A 14,903-nucleotide genomic window follows, 5' to 3' on the forward strand; every position below is an offset into this window, starting at 1 on the left:
TTTGTATTGTGTGTACAATAGTGTCTCTGTCGACTCGACTTGTACTAGACTATAGCAGCCATCGACTAAATGTTTGCGTTGCAGCGACCAGTTGCGTCTGAAATTTTAGGCCTGCCGAATCGCCGCCGGAGCTCACCGCCGGAGCTCACCGCCGGAGCTTGCCGCGGGTTCGACGACTGGATTGTATACTGGCTTGTAGCCGACTATCCGACGGTATGAACCGACGAAACGAGCGGCTCGGCGGCAGACGCCGCTTGACGAAGACCGGCGACCTTTTGTCATCGGGTTGCGACGGTGTCGAGGACACGCGGCGCGTGACACAGCTGGGCACGTGCTGACCGTGCCGTGATTGCTGTCGGTCGAAGAAGAAAAAGAACATGCAGTGGATAGATCCAAACGACTGGTCTCGAACGAATGGACGCCTTCCTCGTCTCTCTTGGGTACCAAATGTGAACGTCGAGTTGCAGTGACCGTTGAAGGTCGGCTGAGAACTGTGTTGTACCATTGGCGCACGGTTCGCTCGTCTGAGTCCTCGCGACTTTGTTGAAGAAGAAACAAGTTGGTCGAATGTTGATGGCACCCGTCGTTGCACGTGCTCCAGTTGGGTGGCGCCCAACGAACAACGACCCAAATGCTTGATTCCCTCCTTCTTCATCCTTCTTTAATCTGCCTCTCTTCGTGTGTCGCAGCGCCACATCCTGGCCGCCGAGCGTATCGGATCGAAGGCAAGCGATGTAGGAGCATGGCGGTGCAGGGTTGGCAACGCTGGCGACTACCTGGCGACTGAATTACTCGTCGCATTAGCCAAGTCCATGGGCGCAATGTAATAGTTAGTAGATCCACTCGTTTGCCCCGCCCGCGCCCAGCACAATACGTGCTCCGAGATCTGGGTCCGATGTCAAATGTGCGATTGGTGACGTGGCATCGTGTGAGGCGTCCGTGCCCAATGACGTGGCACGATGTAGTGCCAGCGTTTTCGTCCAGACCAGCCGACGCACCCAGACCACATTGCCGTCCTTGCCGTAGCCAATGAGATAACAGTCTTCGTCGTCTTGGCTAAGCGTACAATTGGCTCGAGCAGGTGGGTGCGCAGCAAGAAAGGTCGCAAGGTACGGCGCTGGCCACCCCTTGCTAGCGCGCGAGACACCGCGAATACCATAGACCCAAAGCAGCAGTCGCGCTCGCAACGAGATCGCCGGTTGCTGCTGCACACGTCGCCCCCGGCTCCAATAGGCAAGCAAAACCCCGAGCCAAAAGGGCGAGAATGTCGTAAAGCTCGTGAATACAGTAGCATGAGACCGAGTGTTGCGTCAATTTGATACCGGGCGTTCTCGGGTAAGACCACCGACTGCATGAGGACGTAAAAGAGAGCTCGAAAACCAAACGAGTTGGTGCTGAGCACAATGACGCTTGCTGCATTAAGCGTTGCGAGCGCTGCGACGACGAGCGAGTCGACAGGCACGTAGAGATGCGTCAAGTGTCGCCCATGAAGCACGCGGGAGGCCCCCACCAGCGTTATGTAGCCAAACCACACCAGTCGAGAGAGATACAAAAGACCAAGCATACCGGGCACGGGCGCAATGGCCGTATTGTACGCTCGGCTCATCGCACGCCCGATAAACTGAGAGCTTAGCACGCAGTCGGTAGTGTACCCGAGCGTGATCCACGCGTTCGTCAAGACAAAGTCGGTCGGCTCGCCAATAAGTAGTTCGACATGACTAACGCCAGGTGCTCGCGGTGCCTGATGGTAAGCTACGAGCAATCGCCGCACGGCACAATAGTAGTGACGGTAAATGTACATCGCGGTACCGAGGCTGAGAAGACACCGATAGACAAATTTGCAGCAAATAATGACGTAGGGGTAGTCGACATTGCGGAAGGCAACGTAGATCGTGTACGCACCAGCGTCACTCGTGTCTCCAGAGATCGTATTGCCGGGGCGCACCCACGCGGCCAGAATGAACCCCGTCATGTCGAGAAAGGTGACGTACGATGCGAATTGTACTTGATCCAGTGTACCGTTTCCGTGCGCCAGAATCGAATCCACTGCATATGCTGTGTACAAGGCTGACGTGGGAAACTCTAGCACAAGCGCCGTTGGACTGAGACCTTCGAGAGACACGACGCGGCGGTAGACATCGATGCAGTAGGTGTCATCATACACGTAGTCCTCTGTGGTATTCGTAGCGTGTATATGCGCATACCGATCTTGAAGAAGCTTCAAGTACACCGGCTCAAACGCCGCAAACGTTGTGTTTTTGGGCTGCAACAGCGATGTTGGCGCACTCGACTGCTGGAACGGCGAGTCCTCCGAGAGGTAGGCTTTGAACGGCATCAAGAGGAGGTTGCCAAAGAAGAGGACACTCGTCACCAGCGACCGTCGGTTCAAATGAATGGGTGTATTGATGTCGGCCTGGGTGGGCGCCACGCGTCGTGGCATCGCACCGAAGGATGGTGGCGGGCCTGAAATAGCAACACTGTATGCTCCGTGCGCCACGTCATGGTCCCGAAACCACCACCGAGAAAGGGCAGCACCCGGCATGCACTTGCACCCAACAGTCTTTCGTCGGACATGACCCATGCGTCGGATCTGCACGTTCTATCAGTCCTAGTTGCGGCGCCTCTCCGCGTCCCCTTGTGAATCGTAAGATCGTAGCCTTGGTTAGTTGGCAGCCATGGTTAGTTGGCAGCCATGGCGACGGCCATGGGACGTGCACTTTTGTCTTCTAAAACGTTAGTGTTTAGTACGTATTAGTAAATCCACTCGTAAGCGTCGTCAGTTCCCATTGTGACGCACGCGTCGTGTTGCACGTCGGCCGACAAATGCGCGACCGGTGACGTGGCATCGCGAGTGGCGGCCGTGACCCATGACGTGGCGCGCTGTAGAGCCAGCGTTTTTGTCCAGACCAACCGACGCACCCAGAGAACAGTGTGCTCCTTGCTGTAGGCAACGAGATAACAGTCTTCGTCCTCATGGCTGAGCGTACAATTGGCTCGCGTGCTCGGGTGGGAAGCAAGGAAGGTCGCAAGGTAAGGGACAATACTCGTTTTGGCTGCGTGCGACATGCCGCGAATGCCGCAGAGCCACAGGAGCACTCGTGCACGCAACGAGAGCAGCGGCGCACGCTGCGGCAGTCGCCAGCGGCTCCAGTACGCGAGCACAAACCCAAGCCCAAGCGGTGGCAGGCTCGTAAAGCTGGCGAAGAAGATCAATCCAAGTGTCGAGTCCACTTGGTACTGAGCATTTTGAGCATCGACCACCGACTGCATGAGCGTGGCAAACACTGAGAGAAAATTGTACGAGGTAGCGGTCAGCGCAAGGAAGACCGCGACATTGATTGCTGTGAGTGCTGCGATGGTAAGCGAGTCGACTGGCACGTAGAGGTGCGCCAGCTGTCGCCTGTGGAGCACTCGGGAGAGCCCTATTAGCGCCAAGTAGCTAAACCAGACGAGCCGGGAGAGGTACACGAGAGCGATAAGACCTGCCGTGAGCTCAATGTTCATGTTGCTCGCCCGGCTCATCGCACGCCCGACATATTGCAAACTCTGCACGCAGTCCATAGTGTAGCCGAGCGTGATCCAGCCGTTCGTCAAGACAAAGTCCGTGGGTTCGCCAATAAGCAACTCGAGATGACTCACGCCTGCCGGTCGTGGCGTCCGGCGGTACGCATGTAGCAACCGCCGCACCGCGCGGTAGTAGTTTTGATAAAAGTACCGGGCCGTGGCGAGGCAAAGGAGACAGCGCATGCCGAATTTAGCGCAAATGAGAAAGTACGGCACGTCAATGATGCGCATCGTCAAGTAGATCGTGTACTCGTTCGCTTTGCCCGAGCTTCCAGACATGGTATTGCCGCGGCGCACCCAAGCGGCCAGCGTAAACCCCACCAGGTCGAGGAAGGTGACGTACGAAGCAAATTCGACGTCTTCGAGCGTACCGTTGGCGTGCGCCTGGATCATTGTCGCATCATACGACGTGTAAAAGAGCGACGTGGGAAACGCAAGCACGAGCGCTTTCGGAGAGTGGTTCAAATCGACGACGTGTCGGTAGACGTCGACGCGGTAGGCGTCATCGTAGAAATAGTCGGCGCGCGCCGTCGTAGCGTCCATGTGGGCGTATCGGTCTTGGAGCAGCGCCAAGAAGGGCGGTGCAAACGTCTCAAAGTTGGGGGACGTCAACGTCGGCTGCAACGCCGCGGGTGGCGTCGCACTTGTCTGATGGAACGGCGAGTCCTCGGACAGGTACGCCTTGAACGGCATCAAGAGAAGGTTGACGCAGAAGACAACACTCATCGCAAGCGCCCGTCGGTTCAAATGAATCGGCGCGCTCACGTCCGCCGCCGCGGGCGCCACGCGTCGTCGCATCACACGCATGGACTCTGTCAAAATAAGGGCGCTGAAAATAGCCTTCTCCTGCACGCACAGCCTGCCACGTCATGGGTCCGAAACCGCCGCGAACCGGCTAAGACTACTAAGAAAGCTCAACCGTCCAGGACTCTTGTCGTTGGCGTACATCGCTGTTGGACCAGAATACGTCTTCGATAGATCGATCTAGCGTCCACCCGGTCGAAATGGCCCCATGACCGCTGATGACACGCAAGAAGAGAAGACACTATGTAGTATTGCGCGACAACGGAGTAGTCGTAGAAGTACTCGACAAGAGAGACCGGGTCGTCGGGGGTGCGCGGCAAAAGGCCCTTATTTTCGCTGGACGAGCGACGCGTTGATCGCGTCCGACCACTTCTTGGAGCCGTTGGCAGCGTCCGACAAGTGGTACACGCGGTTGGGCTAGACACGCCGCATTCCACACCTCGCACGAGCGCATGAGCGACGTACCGTCACGACATCAAACGTCGACGAGTTCTTGATCGTAATGTACATCGAGTCGGACCACGGAATCTCGCCTTCGCAAGCACATCGCTTTCCGCACCAAGCATATCTCGAGCTACCTTTTTGGCGCATGCGAATCGCGTCAATGTAGATCAGGCGCGGCTTGGACGTCAAAATCAGCTGGCGCTTCTTGGAGAAGAGCCCCTTGCGCTTGCTCACGAGGCCGCTCATGCGAATGACTTCGTCGTCGAGCAAGAATCGGTTCCTAGCGTCCGTCTCGTCATATGGATCGTGCAACGTCGATCGTACCAGAGCGAGTTCATGCGCGAGACGGGCGGGGGCGCGACCGTGGCGCGGACACGTGCGACTTCGACAGGGTTGTGGTTGTCGATAGCGTACGACGGCGCGGTGCTGTAGCTGTTGCCGGACGTGCGCGATGCATTCGCACTGCTCCGGTCTTCTTCGTACTGGATGAACGGCTCGGCGTTGAGCCCCGACGAGATTTGGAGCTCAGTCGCAACACCAGCAAAGAGCCAGTCTTCGGTCGCGCCATCCTGCACCAACGCGCGTCAAGACGATACGACATATAGATCCGACGCCTACATTGTCGGTGGGAGGGAGGTGCGAGATCTTGGGCATGTACGGCGGCGTCGTCTGGCCAAGCGTCGCCCACTCGATACCTTGAAAGAAAGGGTGGCTCTATGGAAACCCTGAGGCTACCATGTCGAGAGGCTATACAAGGGCGTACCTTGAGGGCCTCGTAGCCGTTGCCGTCGGCGTCGGTGCCAGCACCAAGGCGCTGCAGCGGTTCTTGCAGTAAGAGCTTGTCGCAGAGGTCTTGCGCGACGGCGGGGAAGCCTTCCGGGTACGCAAAGTCTTCTGCCGGGTGGTTGAGAATCTACAACGAGACAAAAATGAGCTCTGGGCATAACATCGAGAGATTGCCGACTTGCTGAAAGGTAAGGTACTCGTTCTCGGCACGAAACATGGGGCGCCCCACGAGCATCTGGAAGATCATGCAGCCGACGGCCCAGAGATCGCAGCCCCGGGACGCCTCCTGGTCGCGGAGCACCTCGGGCGAGACGAACTCGGCCGTGCCGCAGAACGTGTTGTGGCGCACGCCCTCTTCAGTCTCGTCCTTGGCAGTACCAAAGTCTGTGATCTTCAAATGGCCCGAGTCGCTCAAGAGGATGTTCTCGGGCTTGATGTCCCGATGGATCACGCCCTACCGCGCCATCATCAATCGCCGGATCATCGCAAGAGGAAGAAGAAGACGAGTGTACCATGCCATGGAGGTACTCGAGGGCCTCGAGGACTTCGGCAATGTAAAACTGCGTGACCTCGAACGAGCACGCCTTGTTGGTCACGCCGCGCGACGCTTGCTCCTTCTGCGACTTGCTACATGCAGCGTCCTCGTCATTGCACACAGAGGATCCGGCGCGTACATGATGACGTCGAGGAGTTCGCCGCCGCGACAGAGCTCCATGACCATGTAGAGGTAGTTCTTGTCTTGGAACGAGTACGAGAGCTTGACGATGCGGTCGTGGGACACCTTGGAGAAGACCTTGCGCTCCATCATGACAAACTTGACCTTCTTCTCTTTGCTAATGAAGCGCTTCTCCATGATCTTGACCGCAAACTCTTCGTTCGTCTCCTTCAAGCGCGCATGGACGACCTACATGCACCGCATGAGGCCGTTGCAAGCGCGCTCTCGCCGGCGGTACCCGGGCGTACGCGCCTTCGCCCAGCGTCGTCCCGAACATGAAGTCGGCCGGTGATTGTATCCGCAGCCGCGAGGCCATCGTCTTGGTCGAGGTCGTCGTCGTCGTCGTCGTCGTGCTGCCCCGGCCGGAGCAATCTATTGTAAGCCGAGGGGTTTTTGAGTATTCAGTCTCTTCGGAACCTCCCACAATTTATATTGGACAGTCGAAGGTAGTGTGACGACATGACGCCAAGTGCAACATGACGTCAGGCCCACCATGCGCAGTTGTCGACCACAGCCAACCACAGTAGAAGAGGCGCCTCGTCAAAGACGCTCCTTGCGCATCGCTCCTAGAGCCACGGATGCTGCCACGTCAGCAGAAACCGTGACGTTGGCACAGCTTGGTCGGTTCAGTATGTCATGCGGTCGTCACGCCCAAACTGAGATTACGCAAGCGAGGATCCCAGACAATCCCGCATTACGAAAAAGATCGTGTTGAACGCAGCCTCGCGTGCTTGCAATCCTTGGCCATTAGACATGGGCGCAGCTCGAGGCCAGCGACGAGCCAAACGTCCCAAGTGCTCTCTGCAGTCGCCAGGATCGCACAAGCATCCGCACACTATTTCATGGCGATCGGAATAAGAAATCGGTTCTGAGAGGTCACGTGCGCTCAGTTTGCACTTTTGGATCACACGGTGCTGCACCAAGGTCCAAGCGAGCTGTCCATGCGACGATGGCCGCCCGTGAATGGCCGCCCGTGAATGGCCGACGCACCTCGCGAGCCAAAGGACTTGAGTAGAGAAGAGGTGAGCGGCCAGGCTCTACGAGGTGGCGGGACGAGGCCAAGGAAGTGGGCTCCTCGCAACGACGCCGGCTGCTCCCACCGAACGCAGCTCTATGGATGCGCTGTGCTGCCATTGGCCTTTGGTCGCCGACGTGGGTTGTTGGCGATCCATGGCGCGTGGAAACACGCTTGGATCTTGGTACCGGAATGCTTATGCGCTTGTATTGTCAAGGGTATACGGGGCGTGTTGAGCTGCTACTGCTCGCCTCGTTGTGGTGGTGGAGCAAGATATTAAATAACAACCAGTGACGACGACGACTAGAGGTCGTGGACGTCGGACGCCATGAGCCGCGCCGTGTTCATCCAATCGGGGTTGTCGACGGACGCGCTGCCAATCATGATGGAGCTGTCGCGCACGAGGGAGCTCTCGCGGCGCATCGAGCTCTCGCGGACGATCGAGTCCATCGACAGCTCGCGGTCCATCGAGTCGTTCCAGACAACGTTCTCTTGGATCGAGCTCGTGCGTCGCGGCGCCGACTCGAACGAGTCGTCAAACTCCTCCTCTTCGATCGTGATGACCGAATCTTGGCTGCCGTAGTAAAACGACTCGGAGACGGCATTGAGCCCGCGGCTGTCGTCCGTGTCGCGGATCGACGAGTCGTCCGAGAGCTCGGAGAGGTCGCTCACCTTGTACGTGGCCGCAAAGTTGATTGGCGCTGGGGCACTAGGCAACGTGGCTGTCGGCACCGGCGCCGGCGGGGCGCGGGCGTACGTAGCCGCGTACGGCGACGGCTCGTAGAGACGCTTGGTGCTGTAGAGCACCGGAATTGTTGAGTCCCGGTTGCTCGCCAAAAGTGCAAACGACGAGGCCGCGCGGGTCTTGATCTCTTCGCTCTCGCGCTGCTGGCGCTGCCGGACAACGACGAGCGCGACAATGACCGAGACGCCGACAGCAGCAGCGGCAGAGAGGATGATGGCAGTGCTGCTGTTGGGCGAGTCTTGGGCTGCATCTAGGTAGTGCAATGAGACTTGGCTGCACCTCGGCCATTGAGCAAGTATGGTACCTTGGAGATTGACCTGCGACGTCGGCTTGCCATTGGTGTTGGTGTTGCTCGACGGTGACTTGTGGCTTTCGGTCGACGCCGGCACTTGGGTTGAGCACGAGACGCAAGCGCTCACAATCGGCATCGTCGTGTCCGCTGCCGTCGTCGGCAGGACGATCGTTGCCGTGGTTGCCGTCGGCGTCGTGGGTGTAAGGCTCGTACTGGGCGACGGTGGCGCCGATGTCATCGGTGCTGCTGTCGTCGGCGATGCACTGCTTGGTGTAGGGGCCGGCGTCGGTGGCGACGTGGGCTTTGCCGTCGGCGACGGGGTCGGTGTCGGTGTCACGGGGGCGGGCGACGGCGTCGGTGGTGCCGGTGTCGGCGTTGACGTCGTCGGGGCAGGCACGGGCGTCACGGTCGTGCTGTTGGGCGACGGCTGCTGTGCGGTGACGGCGGCGAGGAGCACGAAGAGGCATGCAGCGAGCAGCCTCGTCCGCGGCCATCGCGGCGCCATTCTCTTCCGCTTCGAGTCGGTGGAATCTCAATTGAGACGGGAAAGTCGACCAGGTGCGCCAACTCAGAACCATATTGCCCATCATATACAAACACCAAGGTAGTTCGACAAAGCAACGCTGCTGTCACAGAACGCGGCCGTGACCAACTCCATGTGGGTTGAAGGAACCACAGAGTTCGGAGCGCTGCCGACATGCACACGAAGATGAAGAGGACGATGGAGACGACGAGGAAGTAGGGAAGAAGTCACGGAGCAGGAGCCCGCATGCGCCACAAGGAGCTCTGCGGACCGACGCGCCGGATCAGGTTCAACGGCGCCGTCTATCGTAGTTCGAAGTCGCCTGCGTGTCATTGGCAACACGTCGTCTGCCTCTGCAGAACGCTGTTATAGGAGGTCATTTACGTTGATAACGATGATGAAGGGCCAACGTGAGTGCTGCGTGTGTAAGCGAAGAAGCGTCGGTGACGCGCTTCGAAGCGGCCCCTGTGGGCAGCTGCTGCAAAGCGGCAGAGGGCGTGATGTGCGTTTTGTCTTCGAACTTCGATGATTTAGCAACGGCAACTGCAATGTGTTATAACACATAGACGCGGTGTCGATTGTGGCACCGTGCCACGTTGCCAAGATCGCACGCGCTTGTGGAAGCGAACCTCGTCAGACAACGATACTATGCTAGATACCAGTATCACTGACCCCGCTTCTCAGATATGGTTGGCGCCTGAGTCGTGCAGCTTGAGTACATGTAGTTGCCTCTCGCTGTGTTGTTGAATCCTTGAGCCTCTCCAAGCAATTGAGTTGAAGGTCGTCCGTTGACACGGCGCAGTCAGGTGAAGTTGATGAAGGCTGGTCTTCACCATGACCAAGCGATAAAGCGTGCAGTACTTGATGCGTCCCGTTGTGTGTATGTGGGCTCGTGGGTGAAGCGTCGCGATCTTGTGAAAACATTTTGTTATAACTGGAGCGCTGTGATTGGCCACAGTTTTCACCATTGGCAACCAGCGGTGCAGGATCATGCCACGCTCACCAGGTAGACTATCGCCGCATGAGGAATAGGATCTAAAGGAGACAGCTATGCTATTGCGCCCTTCCTACTGCGTCCATCCAATGTAGCCGACCACCGAGGACGAGCCTCCGAGCGCCGGGCCTCGCGTTCGCGTGACCGCTCGTCGCGCCGGCATCGGTCGGCGTCCCGCAGCCCGAGCCGTCGATCGTTCCGCTCGCCGTCGCAGTCGTCTCGCCACTCGCGCAGCTCAGAGCCCAAGCACCGCCGATCGACATCGCGGTCGCCGGCGCGCAAACGCTCTCGCCGATCTTCGTCGAGCAGTAGCAGCAGCGACGACCACTCCAAGTCGTCGCGCCGTGCCAAGGCCAAGAAAGCCAAGAAGGCCAAGAAGGCCAAGAAGGCCAAGAAGCACCGCAAGCGCGATGAGTCATCCTCGTCCGACTCGGAGACAGAGCGCAGCGTCATTTCTGGTAAGAAGATCAAGCGCAAGATCGCCATGACGGCCCTCGACAAGAAGAACCAGCAAAAGCGCCAGGACTTGCTCAAGCTCTACAACGACATGTACGACTAACATCATATATTGTCATTGTCGCTGCATCCATTGAACTCTACAATGGCTCATGCGGCGTGCCCAAACGTGGACAACATGTCGGTGATCTCGTGGCGGTCCACAGGGCAAGTGGCGACGCGAACAGCGCAGGCGCCGCAGAGGACGCGGTGGCGGCACGGCAGCAGCACAATCGAGACCGGCTCCGAGTAGCAAACGATGCAGAGGTCCGACCGCGCTTCCATGGCCGCTCGGTACTGCGCCTTGAGCCCGTCGCGGACCTAATGCAGCAAATGATGTGTATAGCATTTTAGAAGAGGGTGTACGCTGCACAGGCTGGCTTCGAGCGTCGCTTCGAGCGCCTCGAGGTCGTCAAAGGATAGGTCCGGCACGTTCTTGCCGCGCAGGCGTTGGTTGTCTTTTGTTGTCGCCGCGAGCTCGACGCGGAGGCCATTGAGCCGCTGTTTGAGCGTCACGTAGCCTCTGCGACTCGGCAATAAGATCTATGTGCGTCGAGTGGGATGTACATACTCGGAGGTGACGCGTGTGCGCTCGTTGGCCAGCGCCAGCCGCTTCTCCATCTTGGTGGCCAGATCAACGTGGTACTGGACACGGGCTTCCGCGTGGTCGAGTTGTTGCTGCAATTGAAGTACAATCAGCGCGTGGCGCTCGATCTCTCTACACACAGTGTCATGTAAAGGAGACGGGCGGTGCGTACTTTGATTTCTGGGCGATGGCCTGCGTGAGGGCCATGTTGCGCACGAGGCATTCCTGAAGACGCTGCTGCGGTGTCGGCGGTTGCTTCTACTTGGCAGATCGTACTGTGTCTGTATCAGTTGGGCGAGTCGACTCACCGATGGCGGGCGGGCTAGCGGTTCCGGCTCGGGCTCGACCTCGGAACACGGCACATCAGCACCAGGTGCCGTCATGCTTACGGGCAATGCGCTTGGTAGCGAGTGGGATCGCCGCCGTTGTGTGCCGCACGGGCGGCGCAGCGCTGGACCTAGCATCCATGGGCTTCTTCTCGGCTAGAAGAAGTGGGTAGTAGCGTACGAGGCTGCGGATACCAGCTCTGGTGGGCGTCGGCGAGGAGACGAAAGTTGTAGCCGGCTGACGTGGCCCCTGTGTTCATACGGAGTAGCTCCAAGACCGTGCTGCTCGCGTCTTGCTCGTCAAACGTCAGCTCAATGTCGTCGAGATCGATGCTATCCATTGCGACGATAATCGCGCACTGGCGGTATAATGTGTCGTTTCAAGCATGTGGTGCTGCCACGTGTCATTATCCGGATGATTGTGCAATCGTGTTGGCTAAATTATCGATGTCGGCGCTGCTGAAGCTTTTGCCGCAGGAGGCGCAACTTGGTCGGGTCCACACGCGACACCGCAGCATGATTTACTGTACGCGGTGGCAAGGGTACCCTTGTTGGTGGTTTGCTTGGGGCGGGAGGGTCGTCGAGGGTGGCGTCACCCCCGCCTTTGGAGCCGTTGGTGATAAACGAGAGGCGATCGAGGCACCACTGGTGGAGGCTTCGAGCCCACTCGTCCGGCACCGTTTTGCAAACGTTGACAAGGGCCTCGTAGCGTCGTACGACGTTGAAGTGCGGGATCACCAAGCTTAATTTGCGCAAGCAAAGCGGACATAGCGCCAGCGTGGGCTGACTACAGTGTTGCGAGACGCAGTGGTAGAGGCCGCAGGGCTGAATCCCCACAAGGCTCAAGAACGCACCAAGGAGACGCTAGCATCGATGGCCAATTCACAAAAATTCTCTCAACAGATCACTGCAACAGTACCTCGATCGTTGGCGCGTTCAACGCCGGCGATGGCAGCGTCAGGAGATGGACGGGCTTGCCCGCGGAACTACAAGTCGTCATCGACGGCACCAGTGCGCGGTCCTGTCTACATTCCCGGGTCGTTTCAGCGCACAAAGCGGCGATGTACTACCCTCGAAGCGGTAGCGTTGTGAGGATGATGAGGCCAGCCGCTTGTGCTGGTAGCTGGCGGTGGGCAATCTCCATGACGTTTGCAATATGCACGGCTCTGCACCACATACAATGCAAATTGAGCTCTGAGCTTAGGACACGTACGCCGCGCTGCCAGGTATGGGCTGCAATAAAAGGTGGCGACGGGAGGCTGCGAACGCTGGGATCGCGAGCGATTGGAGGCTGCCAAGGTCGAAGAAGGCGGCAAGGAATGGAAGGTACAGCTCATCCAGCAGTGGTATATCGATGCTAGCAAGGTAGAGGGCGTGTTGTAGCCGGTCTCCACTACCGTGTATATCGTAGCTCTCGATTTCGATCCGGCGAGGCAAGTACCTCAATGGCGCATTCGTCGCCACAAAGTCTGGCACCGACTGCGTACCTGGTATCAGATCGACACGCTCCATGTAGAGGTCGGGTTCGAGCGCGCGCTTGAGCTCTCTCGAGGCGGGCGGCTTCCCCAAGAGCCGTCGGAGCTCTGCGTCCATACAACTGCACTCTTTCTGAAACCGAAGACCGTGTTGCCTTTCGTATCCTCGTTCTACTTCTACCAGTTCTACGCAACTGTAGTCTTCAACTAGGGCAGTTTGCTGTGAAAGCAAATCGCAACCCCCAATAGGACACACGTCATGCCGGCGTAGGTATCTACGAGGGTGTCAGCATTTCACGCACGAGCCTTCACGTACACAGCGGGTTCTTGGGCGTCTCGCCGAGGAGGCGGCTCGTGAGCGCTGTAAAGACAAACGTAAACGAATTGCAAATGGGCACGGCCATCGAGATATCTAGCTGGCTGTCAACACCGGAGATGAGGACGCCGACGCACCGGACGAGCCAAGAAAGTACACGAAGGCAATCGAGCCGCTCTGGTTGAGGGCGAATGGAATGATGAACTAGCGTAAACCATGAGCGTCATGGATGATGCTCGCAAATAGGGAGAGACCTTCCAGTTGGTGAGCGTGCAGTAGAACTCGTACATGTACTCGCGCAGCGCGTTGCTTTGGCGGGTGTAGACGGCGCCGCCGCTCTCTACAGCCGCGTTTTCGCCTACTTAGCCGCCGAGAGCATGGGCCTACCTTGCTTGAGCAGCGGGTTGGTGCAGCCCCAGAGCGCACCCACGAGCAAGAACGAGAGCAGCGTGTCTAGCAGCCGAGCATGAGCACCTCGACGCCATCGCACCGCCGCCCGTACCGAGCATGGCAAGATTCAAGACTTGTGAAACTCAATGGGCAATATCGTTTCTCAGAGGTTTTGGCTCATTCCACGCAACCGCATCTTGCGCATCTTCCCTCGTGGGCGTGTGGGATGCTGCGCCGAGCTTCAAAGATTCTGACGCTGCAAGACGATAGCTCTGGGCAACGTGCTAGCTAGCTCACGCCTCAAATTACGAGGCCAACTCCGTGTTTACATCACTGACGGTGTTCATGTTGCGCAAGACGCAGTAGCCTACTGGATCGTCGTGCCGAGAAGGCGAATGAAGGCGGCGCAGAGGGCGGGGTGGCCGGGCCACGCCGGTGACGTCACGAGGTTGCCGTCGACGCACGCTTCGTCGGCCTTCTTGCCGACCCACGACGCGCCGGCAATGATGCAGTCGATTTCGAGGGCCGGGTACGCTGTGCACTGGCGGCCCTTGAGCAAGCCAGCAGCCGCGAGGATCTGCGGGCCATGGCAGATGCTTGCGATCGGCTTGTTGCGGGCACCTATATGGTGTAAATCGTATCGTCATGGCGCATGGGATTAGGATGCCGCACCAAAGTGCTGGACGATCGCTACGACACGCGGGTTCATGCGAAGGTACTCGGGCGCCCGGCCGCCCGGGATGTAGATGCCGTCGTAGCGCTCCAAGGCCGCGTCCGTCACCTACGTCCGCGCATGAGCCAGCCATGTGCAGAGAACGTAGTACGTCGTCAAAGGCCAAGTTGACGACAAAGTTGTGACCGCGCTTCTCCGAGTAGGTCTGGTCGCCTTCAAAATCGTGGACGCACGTCTTGACAAAGTCGCCGGCCTTCTTGCCGGGGCAGATCGCATGGACCGTGTATCCGAGCGTGAGGAACGTCTGGAATGGCACCATGGCCTCATAGTCCTCGACGTAGTCGCCGACAAGGATCAAGATTGTCTTGGGCATGCTGCTCCGAATGTGGTCGTTGCGTTCTGACGCCACGCTGGCTTCAGATTCGCGAGTAGCCAGATTGCGCTTGATTGCGCTAACTTCAAGATGGCGCATGCTGTATGGCCCATCGCCCTCTTATTCTCGGGCTATCAGCAGCAAACATGACACATGATGCCAACGCGGTCAACATGGCGAGTTGTCGGTGCTTGCACCGTGGTCCAACGTCGCCCTTCGCATAGACGTCGCAGGTCGTGCATCCATGGCGACGGGCGTGACCAACGCGCATGCGTAACATTGCCTGCAAGCGCCATGTCCCATGCCAAGGCAAGGCCAGGCTGCCATGGCCATCCGCGCTGACGACTGCGCGGTCGCCGGTCGTGCCGGACGGCTCTTGGAAAGATA

At 58.4% G+C, this 14,903-nt stretch overlaps 8 protein-coding genes across 8 annotated transcripts; 1 reads left to right on the top strand and 7 right to left on the bottom strand.

The window, feature by feature from the left end:
- Positions 1-830: 830 nt before the first annotated feature.
- SDRG_02351 (hypothetical protein) lies at positions 831-2,458 on the bottom strand (the record flags this gene model as incomplete). The annotated part of the gene is made up of 2 exons (XM_008607934.1): positions 1,323-2,458; positions 831-1,275 (listed from the first exon to the last, which is right to left on the bottom strand). Exons 1-2 carry the CDS (start codon positions 2,438-2,440, stop codon positions 831-833), a joined length of 1,563 nt encoding a protein of 520 aa, XP_008606156.1. The 5' UTR covers positions 2,441-2,458.
- A 268-nt stretch (positions 2,459-2,726) lies between these two features.
- Positions 2,727-4,373, bottom strand: SDRG_02352 (hypothetical protein; the record flags this gene model as incomplete). Its single annotated transcript, XM_008607935.1, has 1 exon — positions 2,727-4,373. A coding segment is annotated over one exon (1,622 nt), but the record flags the coding sequence as incomplete, so codon positions are not given.
- A 281-nt stretch (positions 4,374-4,654) lies between these two features.
- On the bottom strand, positions 4,655-6,660 carry SDRG_02353 (AGC/PDK1 protein kinase). The gene is made up of 11 exons (XM_008607936.1): positions 6,552-6,660; positions 6,281-6,502; positions 6,111-6,209; positions 5,777-6,052; positions 5,576-5,725; positions 5,431-5,526; positions 5,305-5,381; positions 5,137-5,238; positions 4,947-5,092; positions 4,834-4,901; positions 4,655-4,785 (listed from the first exon to the last, which is right to left on the bottom strand). Exons 1-11 carry the CDS (start codon positions 6,627-6,629, stop codon positions 4,696-4,698), a joined length of 1,404 nt encoding a protein of 467 aa, XP_008606158.1. The 5' UTR covers positions 6,630-6,660; the 3' UTR covers positions 4,655-4,695.
- Positions 6,661-7,483: 823 nt separating this feature from the next.
- On the bottom strand, positions 7,484-8,938 carry SDRG_02354 (hypothetical protein). Its single transcript, XM_008607937.1, has 2 exons — positions 8,378-8,938; positions 7,484-8,323 (listed from the first exon to the last, which is right to left on the bottom strand). The coding sequence occupies exons 1-2, from the start codon at positions 8,868-8,870 to the stop codon at positions 7,632-7,634; spliced, it is 1,185 nt and encodes a 394-aa protein (XP_008606159.1). The 5' UTR covers positions 8,871-8,938; the 3' UTR covers positions 7,484-7,631.
- A 909-nt stretch (positions 8,939-9,847) lies between these two features.
- On the top strand, positions 9,848-10,506 carry SDRG_02355 (hypothetical protein). The gene is made up of 2 exons (XM_008607938.1): positions 9,848-9,894; positions 9,978-10,506. The coding sequence occupies exons 1-2, from the start codon at positions 9,879-9,881 to the stop codon at positions 10,439-10,441; spliced, it is 480 nt and encodes a 159-aa protein (XP_008606160.1). The 5' UTR covers positions 9,848-9,878; the 3' UTR covers positions 10,442-10,506.
- SDRG_02356 (hypothetical protein) lies at positions 10,489-12,882 on the bottom strand (the record flags this gene model as incomplete). The annotated part of the gene is made up of 11 exons (XM_008607939.1): positions 10,489-10,698; positions 10,744-10,900; positions 10,949-11,095; positions 11,136-11,221; positions 11,272-11,420; positions 11,471-11,648; positions 11,836-12,153; positions 12,209-12,314; positions 12,360-12,455; positions 12,503-12,682; positions 12,731-12,882. The coding sequence occupies 11 exons, from the start codon at positions 12,880-12,882 to the stop codon at positions 10,489-10,491; spliced, it is 1,779 nt and encodes a 592-aa protein (XP_008606161.1).
- Positions 12,883-12,971: 89 nt separating this feature from the next.
- SDRG_02357 (hypothetical protein) lies at positions 12,972-13,589 on the bottom strand (the record flags this gene model as incomplete). The annotated part of the gene is made up of 6 exons (XM_008607940.1): positions 12,972-13,039; positions 13,081-13,176; positions 13,218-13,284; positions 13,335-13,420; positions 13,468-13,533; positions 13,583-13,589. The coding sequence occupies 6 exons, from the start codon at positions 13,587-13,589 to the stop codon at positions 12,972-12,974; spliced, it is 390 nt and encodes a 129-aa protein (XP_008606162.1).
- A 248-nt stretch (positions 13,590-13,837) lies between these two features.
- Positions 13,838-14,516, bottom strand: SDRG_02358 (protease I; the record flags this gene model as incomplete). Its single annotated transcript, XM_008607941.1, has 3 exons — positions 13,838-14,091; positions 14,143-14,251; positions 14,295-14,516. 3 exons carry the CDS (start codon positions 14,514-14,516, stop codon positions 13,838-13,840), a joined length of 585 nt encoding a protein of 194 aa, XP_008606163.1.
- Positions 14,517-14,903: the final 387 nt, after the last annotated feature.

The sequence above is a fragment of the Saprolegnia diclina genome, assembly GCF_000281045.1.
Source record: "Saprolegnia diclina VS20 unplaced genomic scaffold supercont1.5, whole genome shotgun sequence".
NCBI classification, from domain to species: Eukaryota; Oomycota; class Saprolegniomycetes; order Saprolegniales; family Saprolegniaceae; genus Saprolegnia; species Saprolegnia diclina.